General features: G+C 44.3%; 1 protein-coding gene across 1 annotated transcript; it reads left to right on the forward strand.

Moving 5' to 3' along the window:
- Nucleotides 1-2,680: 2,680 nt before the first annotated feature.
- Nucleotides 2,681-17,777, forward strand: PPP1CC (protein phosphatase 1 catalytic subunit gamma). The gene is made up of 7 exons (XM_048964145.1): nucleotides 2,681-2,980; nucleotides 11,655-11,786; nucleotides 12,992-13,222; nucleotides 14,320-14,424; nucleotides 15,298-15,521; nucleotides 15,976-16,110; nucleotides 16,529-17,777. Exons 1-7 carry the CDS (start codon nucleotides 2,926-2,928, stop codon nucleotides 16,616-16,618), a joined length of 972 nt encoding a protein of 323 aa, XP_048820102.1. The 5' UTR covers nucleotides 2,681-2,925; the 3' UTR covers nucleotides 16,619-17,777.
- Nucleotides 17,778-18,703: the final 926 nt, after the last annotated feature.

Consider the following 18,703-nt stretch of genomic DNA (forward strand, 5'->3'; position numbering starts at 1 on the left):
CAAGCAGAATCCTTTAACATTTTTTTCAAATCCAATCCAATGGTTGGATTTGAATCCATCACATTCAAAAATGTGATTTTAACAAACTTGCAATGGACTTGTCATCATTGCCAGCAGTTTCCTTTGGTGGGAGGTTTCAGACAGAAGGCAGCTGCTGAGATGGAAGCGCACAGCTCAGTGGGGACCAAGGCTCCCACGCACAGGGTGCAGTGGTGATGGGGAGTGCAGAGAGCCCTCTGAAGGCATCTGACTGCTCTTGTCCAGGGACGAGGCTTCTTCGGGTTTCTACATGTGGCAGAGTCCCTGCTGAGCAAAGCCTGGGCTGTGCAGAAAGCCCCGAGCTCCAGGGAGCTGCCTACCTGCAGTGTGTATGTTTTGCTGATCCTCACACTGCACATTTTGTAAATAAAACATGACACTAAGAAAACACCTGACTCTGCGTCATCACCTCCCTCCAAACAGGATGTCTACCCCTACGTCTCCAGATCAGCCTTGTGACTTTGTCCACCTGCTCTTCTGTCTAACAAACGGCTGTTGCAACCCACAAACTCTGCAACGCCTGAAATGTGGGGGTCAGCAGAATAGTTTAGACACCAGAGGAAAAGCACACATCAGAAGTTGATCTGGACTGTAGCAGGCTGATGTTTGGAAACACGCAGCAGGAGTTAGGAAAACACCAAGCATCTAGCTAGGAAAAACAATATTTGACCTTCACATCACACCATCTTTGTTTTCCTAGTGTTGAAGAGTCCGTGTAGGTCTTTGTCTGAAATGTACACAGACACACTGAGTTGCACAGACCTAGGAAATATGTAATCCAAAGCAAGGGGAAGCGTGGGCGACTCGCATTTCTTAGGATCCACCTACATACTGAAATAAAATAAGGAGCTTTTCATCATTAGCTGCATATATATACATGTGTATTGTGTATATACAGGGTATGTACATGCATTATACATGTAGTATATGTGTGCTTTTGGTATTACGTACATGTATGTACAGATAAATGAAATGTTCTTTATTTTGCTACTGAATGGAGGTGGGCATTACATATATAATAGCTACATTTTTATACGTGGTCAGATTATGAGCAACTGTACAATAAACCAAGAGGTAGTGAGGACAAATCAGAAGGGCAATATATTTTACACTGAGGTTCCCAGGGAATGCCACCCAAGCTGTGATTTATTTGTGGAATTTTTGGGGAGGAGGGAGGAAAGGACACAAAGATCTCAGAGCTGCGAGCAAGATAAATTGCACATCATCGTGTATTTAGCAAACTGGAACACAAATTGCAGACAAACACACAGAGAGTGGGGATATAAAGACTGTAAGCTTCAGAATTAGGGAATGCTTCGAGACTGTGCAGAATTTAAGGACAAAGGCATTTTCCTGATTGTTCCCCCTCTGGAAATAAATCATTGTTGTCAGCAACACTGGAACATAAAGTAGTTCCAGGATATTTTTAACACCTTGGCTGCGTCCCTTTTCTAATCAGAGAACTGCTGTGGGGCGAGGCTGGTTCTATCCAGCACGGAGAAAACAGCTTAATACAAAGCTGCATTGGCATTTAAACGTCTCTGCCTCAGCACCGAGTTTACTGCTGTTAAATAAGGGCCCTTATTTTTTGTATTGGCATTGCAAGGACACAAATTCAAAAAGCACAGCATCCTCTGAGCAGGACGGCACAGAGGTGCCCTGGTTATGGAGCACTGGGCCATGGCAGCTTCGCCTGCAGCTGTCACTTCCCTCCTGTCCCTCGGCTGTGCCTTGTTTGATGTGAGCTGGCGATGCCTGGGGCTGTGACTGATCGGGTTCCTTGTACCAGGTGCACTCTGAGTCCAGACTCACCCAAAGGGCCGGGCCCTTGCTTTTGCAAGGCTGGTGTTTCCCCTCAGTTCCTATGCACGTCTCCTGGATGGCACTGAGTCCTTCCCTTCTGCCCTGTTTCCCAAAGCATGAATGGATCTGAAGGCTCTCGGCTCCCACCAAAGCGCACAGATCCATGCAGGGGTACCAGCAGCTGGAGGATGAAGGCAACTTTGGCATTGAAAGCAAGGAGGGGAAGGTTTGTCAGAAAAGGTTTTGCAGGTTGGGGCAGCACTTGGGCACGGCCCCGTCTCTTTCCTTGCCCGTCCTTCGTGCCATTGCCCTCGCAGTGTGAACTCTGCTCCTACGGCAGTGAGCCACGATGGCTGTTATGTAACCACCAGCGTGAGGAGCTGCCTCGGCGTGGGGTGCGTGCAGCTGCTGTGGGGAGGAGGGACGGGGATCCTATGGCAGGAGTTAATGAAGCACTTAAACAACATTGAGAGATGCAACTTGAACGGCCTGCGGGGTGAATTTGCCTTGAAACACAACGCAAACCTTGCCTCATGCAGGAGGGAGACACGACGGGGCGTGCAGACCCAGTACCACCGGGTGAAGGTGCCAGGACCACAGGACCGGGCTCCAGCGGTCACGCTGCGCGAGCTGCCGGCAGCAAGTGGGATCTTGGTGGCGTTCGCCCCGTTTTGAGGCCAGGAGGCGATGTTCTGTGGACGGAACACACACACCCCTCATGGCACTATTTCTCCGCCCGCCGGCGGAAGGATTCTGAGCACAGTCGCAGTGCGCACCTCGCCGCCCCGCGCGCTTCCCGCCCGCCTATAAAAGGGCCCGCGTACGGCCTCGCGCTCGTGGTATCCATCCGCCCCCAAGCTCGCTGAGGAGACGGCGGCCATTTTGTTCCGCGCTGGGGCTGAGCTGAGAGCGGCGGCGAAGGGGGGGGCGGGGGGAAAGCGAGAGGGAAGAAAGAGAGAGGGCAGGAGTAGAGGGCACGGGGAAAGCACGACGGGCCGACAAGAGGAGAGGAGCCGGGCCAGCCGAGCAGCCAGCGGAGGGAGGGAAGCGGCGGAGAGGGGTCCGCCCGGCCGCTGAGAGGCGATGGCGGATATAGACAAGCTGAACATCGACAGCATCATCCAACGGCTGCTGGAGGGTGAGGGGCGGCGAGGGGCGGCGGGGGAAGAAAGGGATCCGGGACGGGCCGCGTGTCGGGGCCGGCATTGGGGGGGAGGGAGCTGCGCTTTGTCCTCCGCTCACGGAGTGCTGCGTGCCCTCCGGAATGGGAGCGAGCCTTTCGGGTGAGCGGCCCCGGTCCGGCCTCGTGCCTTGTGTCTCAGGGCGGGCGCTTGAGGAGCTTCGTGGGTTTAACGTGTTTCCATCCTGCACTGCCATCTGTGGTGCTGCTGAAGCAAACAGAGGAAATGTCTTTCAGCCGTGCCGTGGTTTTTCCTCCTGGCAGCGCAGAAAGAACGGCGGTGCTGGTGGGGAAATGACTCGGGACTGAAAATCCCATAGGTGTATTATGGGATTACTGAGCTAGAATAAGTAAAAGTAAATAGGGCTTTTTCTCTGATCCGTTGTGGGCTGTGCCTGTTACCAATTTAAACTACCCCGGCTTAAATTATTTAAAGGCTTCCCTTCGTGAATTTAGAGCAGGATTTTCCTGAAACTCTAGTAGCACAGTTTGTGGTGTCAGGTCCTGTGTGCCTTACCTCTGCTGACATTAATAAGAGCTCAGTTTTACTGTAAGTAATAGTTACAATTCTTACCTCGTCTGCTCTGGTGTAATTAATGTAATTTTCCCAGTGCAGGTCATTAAAAACAGGGAATAGGATAGCCTAGGAGGAAATGCAGTTGATTTTGAACAATTCTTCATGTTTAAAGTTTAAAAAGTAGCAAGATGTGCTGTGCTGATAGTTCTTACCCAGCTCATACCTGTGTTACACGTTTGGAGATGGAAGCTGGCAAATCAGGCTACAGAAGGCTTACTGACTGCCAGGATCATTCAAGAGGTGGACGTGTACCTAAAGATACCATTACTGGAGGTTGCATCAGCTGCCAGAACTGAAATGTTTTGGCTTTATTGACATTTCAGTTGGGATTTTGGGTTCTGTGAAGCCGTAATGGCTTTTCAGTATTTAAAATGATTACCAGAGTCACCGGTGCTGATGTGCATTTTTATTGCTTATTAAATGCCTGTTGTAAACATTTTTCTCAGGCAGTGATGGTTGACCTTTGTGACAGTCATTACTTTTTTTCACTTCTAGAAAGGACAAAATGATAGTACATTTTAGCAGGTGCCAAACTGTGGATTGGGGATAAATTGTGTGAATTGCTGTGAGCATCGTTCTCTTTGGTTGTTCAAAATTTGACTCTTTCCCTGGAATTGCAGAGGTGCAGTTAGGTTGGTGGTGGGACTGAACTTGTACAGGGCGGATCTGCATGGTGTTAAATGAGGGGGGAAAGTCAAGTCTGGAGTATGTGCAGTGTTTCTCATCCTATTTAATTTGGAATAAATGAGGAAATGTAAGAGGCATTTCTGCCTTACCTGGCGTTCTTTTCAGTGTAGCGCTGGCACACAGCTGGGTGGTGTTAGTCCCATCAAGTCTGATGTATGTGTTTCAATTGATAGCCTTTCAGACAAGGCTGCACTCAGGTTGTTGCAGTCATAATCAAGTATTTCAGTGTTGCTGTTCTTAAAATGTATACTTGTATATTTTTATAACTATTAGATAATTGTACTAGTAAAATGCAAAGGATATGAGCAGCTAATATGGCATTATCCCTTCTTCCTTTTTAAAGGTCAGGGAAAAAAAGTGTATTCTGGAGATAGCTGATGAAATACTCAAATCATTGTGAGCAGGCAGTTGTACCTGTGTCCTGTAAGGCACCTTAGCACTGTGCTGTCAGAAGACCGAGAGCTGTGCTGCATCTGATGGCCTAGGTAAAGCAAAGTCCTTAATTGGTGAATCATAATTCTTGCTTTTGTTCCTAATGTAGGGCATCAATAATGTATTCATCATTGGGTTTTTGCTTGCTTTCTGTCATGACTGACTTCATGATATTTGAGGTAAATATGCAGATCAAATGACATTATTCTTTCTTCTCCAAGTAGCTGATACTGTCTCTGCTACATGGGCTAGTTTGCTAATTATTAAGTTAGTCTTTAAAAAATCTGGGTATATTTATAGCTTCTTATTCTGAAGTAAATATTTGGTGAGTCTTTCTTGCTCCAAATGTTTGTAGCACAGAGGCATCTGGCTTTGAGATGTCTCAAAAAAACATTTTTCAGTAACACTGTGCTCAGTCTCAGTGAGCAGGTCAGTGAAAGCACTGATGAGGGCTGTGTTCTGCTAGGAACATTTTCATGAGAGCATGTTGTCTACTTCTGGTGCTTTTAGTAACTTTCCTGACAACGGTTTTCTCAAGAATAAGGCTTTTAAAGCGTGCTAAATGACAGTATCCTGCAGTGACTATTGAAAAGTTTCCTAAGTGTGCTTGATAGCAGATAAAGGCTCGTATTTTTATGACTGAGGAATAACAGGGACAATCTTAGGAGCAAATTACTCTCCTTCCAGGAATACTTTAGGCAGTGACTTCATGGCTCTGCGCTTACAGCTTTATGTGCCTGCTAAACTGAAGCTGCAAGTAACATGAAAAATCAGCGTCATCTGCATAGCAATGGAGAGGCTCCTAGGAAGTGGTGGAGTTCCTGCTTGGCTCTGGGCAAAGGATGAGTGAAAAGAAATTCTGAGATCCCTGAGTGAGCATGGCTTCCTTTCTGTGTTACGTTACGTTTGATAACAAGGCTCCTGTCCTCATCCTTCACCCAGAGTGGGTAGGGTCCAGGTTGAAAATGGTGCTCATGGCAACAAATCTAGTTAAGGAGCTTGACATGCCCTAGTTTTAGCATGGTAATAATAAATAGCAGGGTGAAATAACAGAATTTCAGCATAAGAGGAACTCATGCTGAAGGAAGTTGCTGAAAATCGTTTTTTGTGCTCTAGCCTCTGCAGCTGCTATTAAGGGAAAGCAGGTAATGAATGGAGGCTGCTTTGGATACAGTCATGCAGGGCCAGAATGGCAGCCTTTTTGATAGCTGAAATCCTGGTTAGTGAACTAAAATCAGCAAAAATATTCTGAATCCTCTAACTTCCCTGTTAATACACCCACGGATTGCTATTCCCAGTAAAGCCTGTTGTATAGCTGTTGAGGAGATGCTCTCTTTAATTTGCTTTAAATGGTGGAAGATGATCATCCCATTATCAAAAATAGATAAGCCAAAGAGAACGGATAAACTTCTTCTGACAATAGCAAAACCATTTCTTACAAGTGCAGTTTTCTGGTTTTGTGCCTTTCTGCTCAGACCCAGCATCGATTGGGTCTGAAGGATTGCTTTCTGTTCAGCTTATGTCTGTCTGATTCTCACAGATGTTAATCAGAAACTGGGACAGGTTTCGCTTGGTAGGTTGGGATGCCGTGGTAGTTTCTAATAAACAGGCAGCACTCGTTGACCTCAGACTGTGCTTTTCAGTAGTAGCTAAATGTTAATTGCTTTGTGCTCTGTTGCAGCAATTTTTGATGACAGAGATAGGAGCCCTGTATCTGAAAGACGGGTTAGGTTCCTGTCACCGCTGTGGATTCAGATAAGTTGGTTACATGCTACATTTTATCTCCTAGTCAGTGAACCAGGAGTTTGTCATCTGAGGTTTGAGCCTGAGCGCCTGTTGCTTTGTAGCTCTCTAGTTTGACAGTATGTTACAAAATGGAAACCTTGCGGTCATGGAAGATCTTGTGTTTGATAATGCTGCTGTGAACTGTTGCCTACAAAAAAAAGTAGTCTAGAACTTTTCCTTAGAGGCTTGGGCACTGTGGAGTTGCTTTTCAGTTTCAATTTTGCAGTGATCTGATCAAAGTTGTTACTGCCTGAAGTAAACCTAAAGCTTTTAAAAATCAACCACCTCCAAGTTATTTATTCCCTTTGTGTCTGTGGTGCAAAATAAAACGTGAAGCTGTCATCAGGATCTGCCAAAAACAAGATAAAAACAACCTGTGGTATTTTTGGAAATGTCTCCAAGATTTCAAGCATCTTAATGAAAAATATGGCAAAACTAAAAGACTTGTTTAATAAGCTAAAAATGAACTGAGTTGCTGATAGACTGTTTTCTTTAAAACATTGCATACAAGAACTCAATTCCAGCACTTCAGTTGATGGCTTCTGGTAAAGTATTACTGAAGGACAGAGAAATGCACAGATCTGTTCATGGATCTAAACACTGAAATCTGTTAGTTTTTTTAATATCCTTTCTTAAGGATCTGTCCCTTTTCTATTAACAGGTAACATTGATTTTGTAATACCGTTACCTTCACCAAAGAATTGTATGGCTCCACTGTGACCATTGGGAAATTGGTGATGGAATGTTGCGCACAGTCTGCTGCACTGCACACACGTGGCTGTCTGATTGCTGTATGCTGAAGATACCGTAGTTCCTGACCCGTCTGTCCTTCAGACACATCTAAAACTTGTCCTGGATGTCAGGTCCTGGCAGCTGCAGCTAAGATTTGTGCTGGCCCCGTGCACCAAAGTGGCAGGGATGTCCTTGCTCCTGCTTTTCTTCCTATCCTTCCTTTCCCCCTCTGCTGGGCAGCCGTCGTACTGCGCTCATGTCCTCATTTTAAAGTTGGGATCTGTGATCTGTTGTTGCTTTCCAGCAGCTCTCTCCCAGTCTTGAACAGCACAAAAATGAGTTTAGTAGTTGGTATCTATCACATGGTGTTTTGAGCAGGCTGTGAGGAGCCTGTGTAACCCTTAGAAATAAGGTCTGGAATAGCAAACACCAAAGGGATAAGAGCACGTAGGTGTCACTGCTGCAAAGCTATGGCTGGGCATCTGCTTAACATGTTGGAAGAATGAACAGCTCTAGAATGCCAGTACCTTCATAGGGCTTAAACTTTTGTTTGGACAACAGATGTATTGCTCTCCTTGAAAGCTTTCCTGCATTGGCATTGCTGTACATGGCTGTAGAAGCTGGAGTATTTTCTAGTTCAGTCACTGTGACTTGGAAGAGTAATCTGCAGAAGAGAGCATCCAGGTCTCAGGGAGTGATCTTTCCTGTGGTTTTTTCCAGCCAAGGGAGCCGTGTTTTTCCTAAGCTCCTACACTCATACATTGCAGATGATTTTGCTTGTTAGAAAACCGCCCAGGCTGGACATTGAAACTCAAGCTCTCAAAATGAATTTTAAAAGCAAGAATGTTGCTGCCTAAAGGAGGAAGGAAATGTATTTCTGTCTGGAAGTAGTGCAGCAGTGTGTTGAGACAAGGTGCAAATAAAATATTACTTGAAGTGGCCTGGCTTTTTCCCTTGACTGATTAATCTTTAGCTTGTTTCGCTCTCAGTTCCAGACTGTCATTTCAGAGAGGTTATTTTTTATGCATTGAAAGAACAAATGTGTGAGTACAGCACTGTCAGCTGCTCTTTTGACTTTGACCAAGCTGTCAATTAGTAATGTACTGTCTGATCTCTACAAGCTGCCTGGTTTGGTTCCAAATCAGAGAAGAGAAACTTGGAATACCGCATTTTTCATAGGATACTATTTTTGCCCTTCTTACTGGGGCTAAATCGTTTAGGATTCAGTTGCAGAAGCCTCTTAAGAATTCAGACAGAGTGAATATCCTGCATTTTCTTGCCAGCTCTTTCATCGTGATTGAGAAAACCCTTGCACTGAAGATGCAGATTTCTCAAACCAACGTGCGTCTTCGATTGTTGAAGCCAAAAATATTTTGCACAGCTTTTTGCTATATAGGCCACTGGTAGAAGTAATTGAACAAGCTCATTTCTCCTGTGCTGATCCTACTTTGGGGGAATGTCTGTCATTGGCAGGCAGCACAGAACAGAACTGAATCAAATCTTCCTGGTTTTCTTCTGTCCTTTTGACATCTGTGTTACTGAGTTTGTATAAACTGCAACAAAGCATCTCCTGGTCACACCGAGGATTCCTGCAACCAGATGACTGAAACTGCCTGGGGATCATGCTGGTCCAATGGAAATAGGTCAGAGACCTTGGAAACTTGAATCTGAAACAGCCCGTTTTCAGATTTCCATTTAATCTTCAACAAAAATGAATGTATTTGCTTTATTCATGAGCTGTAGTGACTCAGAGTGTTGCTTACATTGTGTGCTTTTTTTAAATACTTTATGTGTGTGAGATACAGGTTTTGGTTTTATGTATTTTTTAGCAATTTCTAGCAGGAGCAAATCATGGAAAATCTGAATTTTTGCCTGCATGTATTTCATCTCTAAAATCAAAGATGAATTCTACTATAGAAGAAGAATGGAGAAATTAGCATTTGCAGTTTAACCAGCAGATCACTTTTTTTCTGTACATTTCTGTTCATTATTGCTTCTGGATATTTGGCATTTTTAGTACCTTGTTCATTGCTTGGGAGCATTAGGAAAATTACTGTATGGATGAAAAAATGACTGCACGGATGGGAAGCCTCATGCGTGATAAAGTGCTGTGACAAAGATTTAACTCTCATTTGTATGCTTCATTACTTGTAATATTTTAATGGAATACTTGAAGTTTAGTGGTAATTCCACATCGCCATGTGAGTAAATGCCAGTGGTGAGCAGTAACACATAGGCAGTGGGTAATAGAAGAGCATGTATTGCTTGAAAGAGAGCGTTATTAAAGCAGTGACTTTTGGCCTGCACTTAACTGAATGTTGCCATCACTGCACGTTGTAATTTGGACTGAAGCTTGTTTGAGAAAAGGTTGTGTGCTTTACAGTCAGTAAAGTTGTCAGTGATTTGTAGTGCAGACAGTGTGAGCACCACTAGGGTCTCTGACAGGAGTTGGTGTGCAGGGTAGGGCTGTTTTGGTGGAAACACCACGTGCCAGCAGAGGTTGTCTTATGAATGGATGTAACACGGTCACCTCTTTATTCTTCATCTGAAGAAGGCATGCTAACTGAACAGTGTCTTCTGCCTGTGATCAGAAACCTGAACTAAAGTTGGGAACTTAAATGCTAATAAGAGAACATAATCCTTCTGGAAAGTAGTTCTTGCTCCTACTCTTCCCAGAGCATTCCACCCTCTCCCCCTAAGCCTTCTCCTTACTCTGGAATTCTCTCTTGTTTCATAAGCCAAAAGATGTGCAGTGACAGTAACAGTGTGGGCCACTTTCTCCATTCACTCAATCTAACCGTGACAAATGCTCTTGCATGCAATTTCAGTACAGCTGAAAAATTATGGCTAAAAGACATTTCCTTTGTATTTCTGGGCAGCAGAAAATGATGTCTGCGACTGAGGGGTGGATCGGATAAATGGAGGAAGAACTCTTCTGGTAGCTACAGGAACTTGTTCATGCCGAGCTGGTGTCCTTGTCATGTGGCTGAGCATTGGCAGGTGATAAAGGGAGCCAAACACTGTGAGGTGGTGTTGTACTGGAGGAGGTGGAAAGAGTGAAGGATTGAAGAAACAGCCTGAGCTGGGAGATGAATCTCATACCAGGTTGCCTTTCACTGTATTCAAAGGGACTGGTAAGGAGAGAGCTAACAGAGACTCAAACACAGAAAATACAGTGCTTGCTTTAGTATAGGTGAGTTTGTCTGGGCTCCAAGTGAGTAATGAAATGGCTCAACTTAAATGGCTGAAGAACTAGAATCTCCTTTTCTGAAATACATGAGCTGTTTCCCTCTTGATTAAATCCTTTGTAGGTTGAGACAGTCAATTTCTCTGTAGTAGAGACTTTCAAAGCAGTAATGATGCTAATAGCTCCCTCTCAGCTTTGTTGTAGAATTCATCAGTTTGGTGGCTTTGATTTTAATGTGTTTAAGAAATTATTCTGGTCCTAGGCCCTTTCTTCAGCTCTGCACTTGTTCTCTTGTTGTTCCTCCTCCTCCTTGGCACAACCAAGAAGTGGGAAGGCCTGAGGATGGGATTTACAGGAAGCTTCTAAAATAAATGTGTTCACAGTCCCAATCATACGGAGCACAAATTCTGTTTGAAGGGTTCCCACCTCTCCTTCCAGTTGCCAGATGTTCAGTGCATTCAGCTTTTCCTGAGGGACTGGTGAAATAAGTTCACAGGAGGGTGAAATAGGAGTAGTAAAAAGGTAAAATGTTGTCTTGCGATATTGATGACGGTTCAGTACTACTAATTTCTGCAGCGTGCTCTGTACCTTTGAGGCAGTTCTTAGGAACACAGTTATATTTGTCTGACTGGTCCATTTAGATTGTAAAACAGTCGTTAAGGGTGTGCCAGGTCATTCGATTTTGACAGGTCTTGTTTTGTGGAGGCATTTTCTGAGGATGAAATGCAGGTAGCATGCTACCTTCGGGTTAGTTTAACCGAAACCTGACTGATGAGCAGAATGAAACTATGTTTCATAAACCTTGGGTGGCTTGGATATTTTCTTCATCTAAGGAAATGGATTTTTTGTTTTTATGAATTCTGGGGCTCAAACTGTTTACTTTTCAGCTTTATCTGTGGTCTGACTGCTTTAATCTGTCAGTAGTTAGCTTAACCTCCGGCTGGTGCTGGTGATGGGCTGACAGGCGTGTTCACATGTCTGACATTCCCATATGCATTTATAATGGCCTACTTTAAACTTATTTTAAGAGTTCAGAGCAGTTTGAATAAGACAGCAAACAGCTGAGTTTAGCAGCTAAGCATAAATACAGAATATTGTAAAATCTTGTTGAAGTATTCAATTGTAAAAGAACAGTTGTGTTCTCGTTCAATGTTAGTGGTGTTTTGGCACCCTTGAAATAACGCTGGGAATACTCTTGGCTTGGGTAACTGACTTCTGGTTCCTTCCAACAGTGAGAGGATCAAAACCAGGTAAAAATGTCCAACTTCAAGAGAATGAAATCAGAGGACTGTGCTTGAAATCCAGAGAAATTTTTCTCAGTCAGCCTATTCTGCTAGAACTTGAAGCTCCGCTGAAAATATGTGGTAAGTGCTGTGACTTGATGCGTGGTTGGGAGTGGGGGGCATTTAGATGGATATCCTCTTTTAAGCAGAGGATGAATGCCAGATGATGCTTTCGCTTACGAAACTGATGAATGATTGTAGCAAAAGGGAAAGTAAGCCTGTCCTGAGTGCTTCAAGTGGAGGAATGGGAAGGAGGTAAGTGCAATTTGTAGAGGGGACCAAAAAATCCCAAATCAGAAAGTAACTGGTCCTGTTTGATCGAGTCTCTTGGGAAAGGGTTTCAGAAGAAGTTTTGGAAAGAAATTTTTCCATCAGTTACTGCTCAGGTCAGTCATCACTTTTCACAAGGAGAAAAAAGGAGGCACAGTAGTTGATGGTAGCTGCTGTTCAGAGCTGAACTGTGGTTTGACACAATTTAAAAATCTTTCTGGAAACTGAAGTTTCTGTATCACCTCTGGTTTGGCTTCACCCTATTTCCACGTGGTGATATTGCTCATTTTTCACACGTGTACGTCTAGGTATGCTAGAAGGATGAGGGATGTCAGAATAAATCCTCAATAAATGCACGCCAGCAGAGGTTCCAGGAAGCAGTATTTTATCCTGCTCCAACACTGCGGATCTGCTTCTGAAGTAGCTTGTTCAGTATTTATAATATGTGGTAGTCTTAAAAACAGATTTATTGTTCTGCTTGCCAGAAACAAAACCATGATTTAAACCAAAGGCAGAAATATCAATTTCTTCCAATCCAACTTCCCTGCTAGAATTTGAGTTACTGGGTGTTGCAGGAGAACACCAGACACAGCATGGAGGAAAGGAAATTCCCCAAGCAGTTTTTCCATCAGTGTCACTACTGAAGTGTGGCTGTATCAAGGATGAAGTAGAGGTTCCTAGTCTTGCAGCCAGTAGTCAACTAAAAGGATTAACTGGATGCCACCCTTCTGCTTGAGTGCACAGAGTTGATTTCCTGGGATCTTGGAGTTGTGTTATGAGTGTGTGAGTATTTCTGAGTAGATGCATGGAGTCATGGTGCGTTCTTAGTCAGTGCCTTACGCAGATACCAGCTTCTGGAGCGCGGTTGCAGAAAGACAAACGATGTCATCTTCAGGAATGCTGCAGGCAGTATCTGTCTGCAGGTTTTTCCTGTTCGTGCTGCTTCTCTATTAAAAAAAAAAAAAGGTGAGATATCACAAAGTCAGTTACGTGCCATTTCTGACTGCTTCTTACAGGTGACATCCATGGACAATACTATGACTTGCTTCGGCTCTTTGAATATGGAGGCTTTCCACCAGAAAGCAACTACCTGTTCCTTGGTGACTATGTTGACAGAGGAAAGCAGTCTTTAGAAACAATTTGTCTTCTATTGGCCTACAAAATTAAATATCCAGAGAACTTTTTCCTCCTCAGAGGGAACCATGAATGTGCCAGCATTAATAGAATTTATGGATTTTATGACGAATGTAAGTAATATGGACAGACGTGGGGATCTTTGGTTTGGGAAGGCAGGGTAGGAGGTGCTTGCTGTCTTCTAGACTTCCAGTAATAAATGGCTTTCTGAACTTGCAGTTAGCTCTGCCTAGATCCATGGCCCCATGCAAAGAGGTAATTTTGTTTATTGGCCACTGAAGTTAAGCAGCTGTTCCCACCAGTATGCATTTGTAAAGTTCTTAAGGCTGTCTGGTCAGAGATTAGGGAATTTTACTTTGCTTTACAGTTTCAGTTCCATCTGCCTTACGAGGTGTAGCACTGGGGCAGGGGGCTGCTCTGTACTGTTGTGTGGCAGTGCTTGCAGCCTCGTTCCCAGTCAGTCCTGTAACTTAACAGATGCATACGTTCATGTTTCAAAAGGATGTGACCTAATCCCATGTGGAGGAGGTGAAGCTGTTATGGTGGTTGGGTACTGAGGCATTCTCACTGCTCCTGCTGGGGACGTGCTTGGCTCAGAGCTCACAAGATGTTCTCTCTGTGTCTCGTTCTCCTTTTCCAACAAGGAAGCGGAGTTGTGTGGTGTTTGAGCTGACTCCTAGAGATGAATCACAGGTGTAGGCACATGGTGCAGAGATGTTCAGGGTTCGTATCTGCTGCGAGAGTCTCTTGGAAGGTCAAACAGCAGCAGCTTCATCTTTTTCAGTCCTATTTCTTTGCCCAGAGAGACTTTGCAGTAAAGAATTTGAAGGGAAAACTGCTTTTGAGGGAGTGCTATCTATCCCTAAGAAAAAGCAGCCCATGGCATTTTCTTTTTTTAATTGATCAGATTCTCCAAGGGGTTTTTTTCCAAAGCAAAGTGGAAGCAGGAGTCTGGCTGCCAGCAGTACAACATTCTCTTGAGTGTACAGGGGTGTAGAGCCCTGAGCCATTTCAAAACTGTGTCTCTGCCACACAGAGGCCTTGCAGCTTTCTTAGCAGTATGTCAGTGGGTTCCAGAGAAGATAAATACTTGTGTGTAAACTTTATTGTTCACTTTTTGCAAGTTGTAGTTACAGGCAGCCATACTAGGTTATTTGTAGTTGTGTTAGAGAAGTATATTGACTCTTCTTCCCCTGCCCATCCTTTCTAGGTAAGAGAAGATACAATATTAAGCTGTGGAAAACCTTCACAGATTGTTTTAACTGTTTACCAATTGCAGCAATTGTGGATGAGAAGATATTCTGCTGTCATGGAGGTGAGTTCTTCAGTTGATATTTTATAAAAATGTAACACCCTGTACTACTGAAATATTGGCAATTTCATATTCATGATGTGTGCTCCTCTGTTGCTGGAAGACATTTTGTGGGGGTTTTTTTGTTGTTTTGGAGCTCATTATTGAGGTTTTGGAACTTCAGGGATTTGTCTCTGCCTCGCTTTGTGTTGAGAGCCTGCTTAGTGGGAGTGCTGTGAACTGCTGAGCTGGTAGTTCTTTATTTTCAGCTGGGACACCTCTAGTGCTGTCTCCTTTGGAATAAAGAGTCTCTAGTGGTTTTTTTACTTGCATGACCAGAAGTTGTACAAACATTCTGAAAGCAGTGTTTTAGTGCTTCGTTTACAGATTGGCCCCGTTATGCTATGTGATACTTGTTAATTACTTGGAAAAGCTGCACGAAGCATTTAAGCTGCAACATGTATATTATCACCTGCAAGTAATCATCACCTGCAGTTGCTTGAGAGGAATATCAGTTAAAAAAAAGAATGGTATGAGATCTGATCCTGCATTCCATGTTATTCAGCCTGATCTTTAAAATAAACAGGCCTCGTGACCTCTAGTATTAATATCTCTTAAGAGCTCTTCTAACAGACACTTACAGGCTATTAAAGTGGGATGGTTGTAATCCTTTACACGTGGAAATGGCTCTGCTTATCTTGCTCTCAGAATATCTTGTGTCTTCTGTCAGAAAAGCTTTAAAAAAAATGCTGGATTGAAATGTTGGTTCACGTTGCTGTTGGACCACAGCGCACGTTGATGGTGGATCAGTCTGTGAGCGTTTTTCATCTTGAGCTGATTCCTGTGTTTCACACTAAGTTGGAGTAAAAAGCGAGCTGTGTGTCTCACCTCACCCAGGTTTGTCACCAGACCTGCAGTCGATGGAGCAGATCAGACGAATTATGCGCCCCACTGATGTACCTGACCAAGGTCTTCTTTGTGATCTCCTGTGGTCTGACCCTGACAAGGATGTCTTAGGATGGGGTGAAAATGACAGAGGAGTGTCCTTTACTTTTGGAGCTGAAGTGGTTGCTAAGTTTCTCCATAAACATGACTTGGATCTCATATGTAGAGCTCATCAGGTATTTTAATTTCGTGTGTTAATCTGTAGAATAATTGAAATGGAAGGGACCTGGGGTGGTCACCTCCACACACAAAACAGCGTGGAGCAAAACAGTGTCAGACCAGACACACAGCATCTCATCCATCTGATTAAATATCTGCAAGGGTGGAGGTTCCAGCATCTTGGAGGAACTTGTCCACTGTTTAAAAACCTTTATAATTAATTCTTAATACATTCATAGTGTGGGTCTGAGATTTGAACAAGATAGCTTTGAGTGTAGCAGAACTCTGGTGGCTTTTATTGTTGATGGCCCTTGTTGCTAAACTGGAACTTGTGATGTTTGTCCAGTTTGGGGGTAAAAGTCTAGGACCTGTGCTCCTTGGCTGTAACTGTTTCTTCAGCTGCTGACTCTGCTAGAGCTGTACTTTGTCTGGAAGAAATTGCCTGGTGTAACTCCGCGTTTCTCTCCAAAGGTTGTGGAAGATGGATATGAGTTTTTTGCAAAAAGACAATTGGTGACTCTCTTTTCTGCCCCAAATTACTGTGGAGAATTTGATAACGCAGGTGCCATGATGAGTGTGGATGAAACCCTAATGTGTTCTTTTCAGGTATTGTATCTGACAACGTTACCTCCTAGTTACTGCAGTCACACTTCAGATTCCCTCTTTCCATTCATATGTACCATCACAAAACTGTAGCACTGCTTCCGATAGATCTCACAGATACCAAATGTAGGCAGAGCTGTGTTTGCCCTTGTGGCCTTAATGCAGTGAGCCCTGACTGGTGTGATGAACCGCTTGACCCTGGGATTAAATCACTGGAGCAAAGCTATCAGCTGTCTTCCTGCTTCCATTGGCATGGGCTTCCTGGTCAGCTGCTCTAAGGCCTGCCACAGCTCAGAGCAGAAAATCTATTTACTTCAGAGCTGCCTGGATGATCAGTGTAAAACACCTAATGCTAGCGAATGGATTGTTGGGGTGTGAGACTGCTGACAGCTTTCCTTAAAGGCTGAACTGTCTCTTTCAGATTTTGAAACCCGCAGAGAAGAAGAAGCCCAACGCTAGCAGACCCGTAACACCTCCCAGGAGTATGATCACAAAGCAAGCAAAGAAATAGTCCACGTGGTACTGCCTGGCTGGGACTTGTATCATAATATATAACCTTCATTTTTAAACTGTAACGTGTACTGTTCAGCTTGCTCAAAATAGAACGTGTTTGTGGTTTCCCTTTTGATTTGATGAATGGCATTTGCTGGTTGTAGCAGCAAATGAAGGACTTTTCTCCCTTCTAGGAAAAGAGTTTTAAACTTTCCTTCTGTTGGTGTTCCCGCTGTACACTCCAGCATTTATCCTGTCATGATGGGTAACTGTACAACTGACTTTCTCAATCTGTACGAGTAGTGTAAATGCTTGTTTTCTCCTTTAGGATCTAAAGAGGGCACTAGTGTGCTGTGAGAGTAGGGCTTTGTTACTGTTGGAGATTACATTGTTTATACAAACCACTGTGAACTTTTTTTACGTTAAAATTTGTTTTAAAGGGATTGCTTTTCTTTTTATGTCTTGTCCTGTACACGTTGGTTTTATCGCTGTCAACATTAGAAATAACCTTCAACCTCCCCAGCATCACTGGTATGATGTATATTTAATGAAAACACACATCCCTGTCCTTTAAGTGACAACTGAAGCCATTATTTCAAGTGTTCGTGTCTTTCCTGAAGCCAAAGTCTGCATAGAGATCTGTATGTACACGACCCACCGCACTGAGCTGGCAGGGCTTTCCATTCATGCCTTCCTCGTGGAGAGAAAAGGAAGTCTGGACTTGAAGTAGCGAGTAGAAATGCTGTGCTGTTTGTTCTATTCACAGTAAAATTAAACACAATTTTGTACAGTTTCTGTATGCTCTATCAAACGGACTTCTTACAGTTGCATCAGGCCCGTGGCAGCCGTGTCAGACAGCTGGAAGTTACGGAAACGGCTCCACGTCTGCCCGAATGGCTTGGAGCATTGTGGCCTAAAGACTTTGTTCTACGGAGGCGCCCGGGAAGCAGCTGGAAGAGCCAACCCGAGGCATCGATCAGCAGTTTATACAGATACCTCACGGTATCTCGTTTTTTAAGACTTTTTTGAACAGATGACAGTGTACAATACCATGTAGTGAAAATCGCTTATTAAATGAAGAAATTGTTAACTCTTCTCAGTGTTGGTTTATCGCAGCGTGTGCACTACTGCTATCAGAGGACATGACTTAGAGAAATAAATCGTTCTGGAAACCCACACCCTTCTGGTTTGGATTTGTCTGAGCTGCACACACTGGAGCTGTGCCTCTGAATTCTAGATGAAGAAAGTCGGTGTGCTTTAGCACTGCTGTTACGTTACTGAGGTTTGGTACGCATGCCAACTGCAGCAGTTTGCTGTGGGAGGAAATAGGTCAGGTGCAGCGTGGGCAGCCTGCTGTCCTGCCCTGCTGTCTCTGCATCTCTCACCTGCTCCCGTGTGCCTTGCAGCAGTAGAGCTGGACGTGGAGGTGACTGAGGCGGTTTGTCGGTGTCAGGGCTGTGCAGGGCCTGCGGGTGCTGCTCCATTTGGCACTGAAACATCTGCCCTGGGTCAGCCACCAGCTCTGCTCTGGCATCCTGCTCATCAGATCAGTTTCTGCTCCCTTCTCCTGGAGCGAGCTGAACTTTGTTGATGAGAACGCAGTGGGCCGGGCCCAGCTATTGATCTTCGCATTTTGAAATGCACTGCTCAGCTAAATCAAAGCATTTTCCTACTCGGATTTTTGCTTTCTAAAACTAATTAATCAAACTGCCTCTGTAACCGTTCATGGCCCCATCAGATTAGGTGTTGGATTGGCTGGATGAGGGCTTTCTCACAATGTGCTTTCACCTCTTAAATCACATCTGTGGTTTTCTTGATAGCTTTATCATTTTTCTACCACCACGTAAAATGGTGTGCATTGTTACCCATCTGGTTAATAGAGAACATGCAGAACCAGCTCTCACTACAGGAATGCATTGACCCATCTGTGCAGCAGCCTTTGTTGGTGCGTCACACCTTTTTCCCCTGACTGCAGCTCTGCCCTCAGATGTGGCTTTAGTGACACACCATGCCTATTCTGGGCTCTGTTTTCTGCCTGACTGCATTCCCCAGGCGGCAGCTGCTGGGCTGAAGGAAGTCCCAAAGCACGCTGTGGCGGTGGGGA

The sequence above is a fragment of the Lagopus muta genome, chromosome 17 (genome assembly GCF_023343835.1).
Source record: "Lagopus muta isolate bLagMut1 chromosome 17, bLagMut1 primary, whole genome shotgun sequence".
In the NCBI taxonomy this organism is placed as follows: Eukaryota; Metazoa; Chordata; class Aves; order Galliformes; family Phasianidae; genus Lagopus; species Lagopus muta.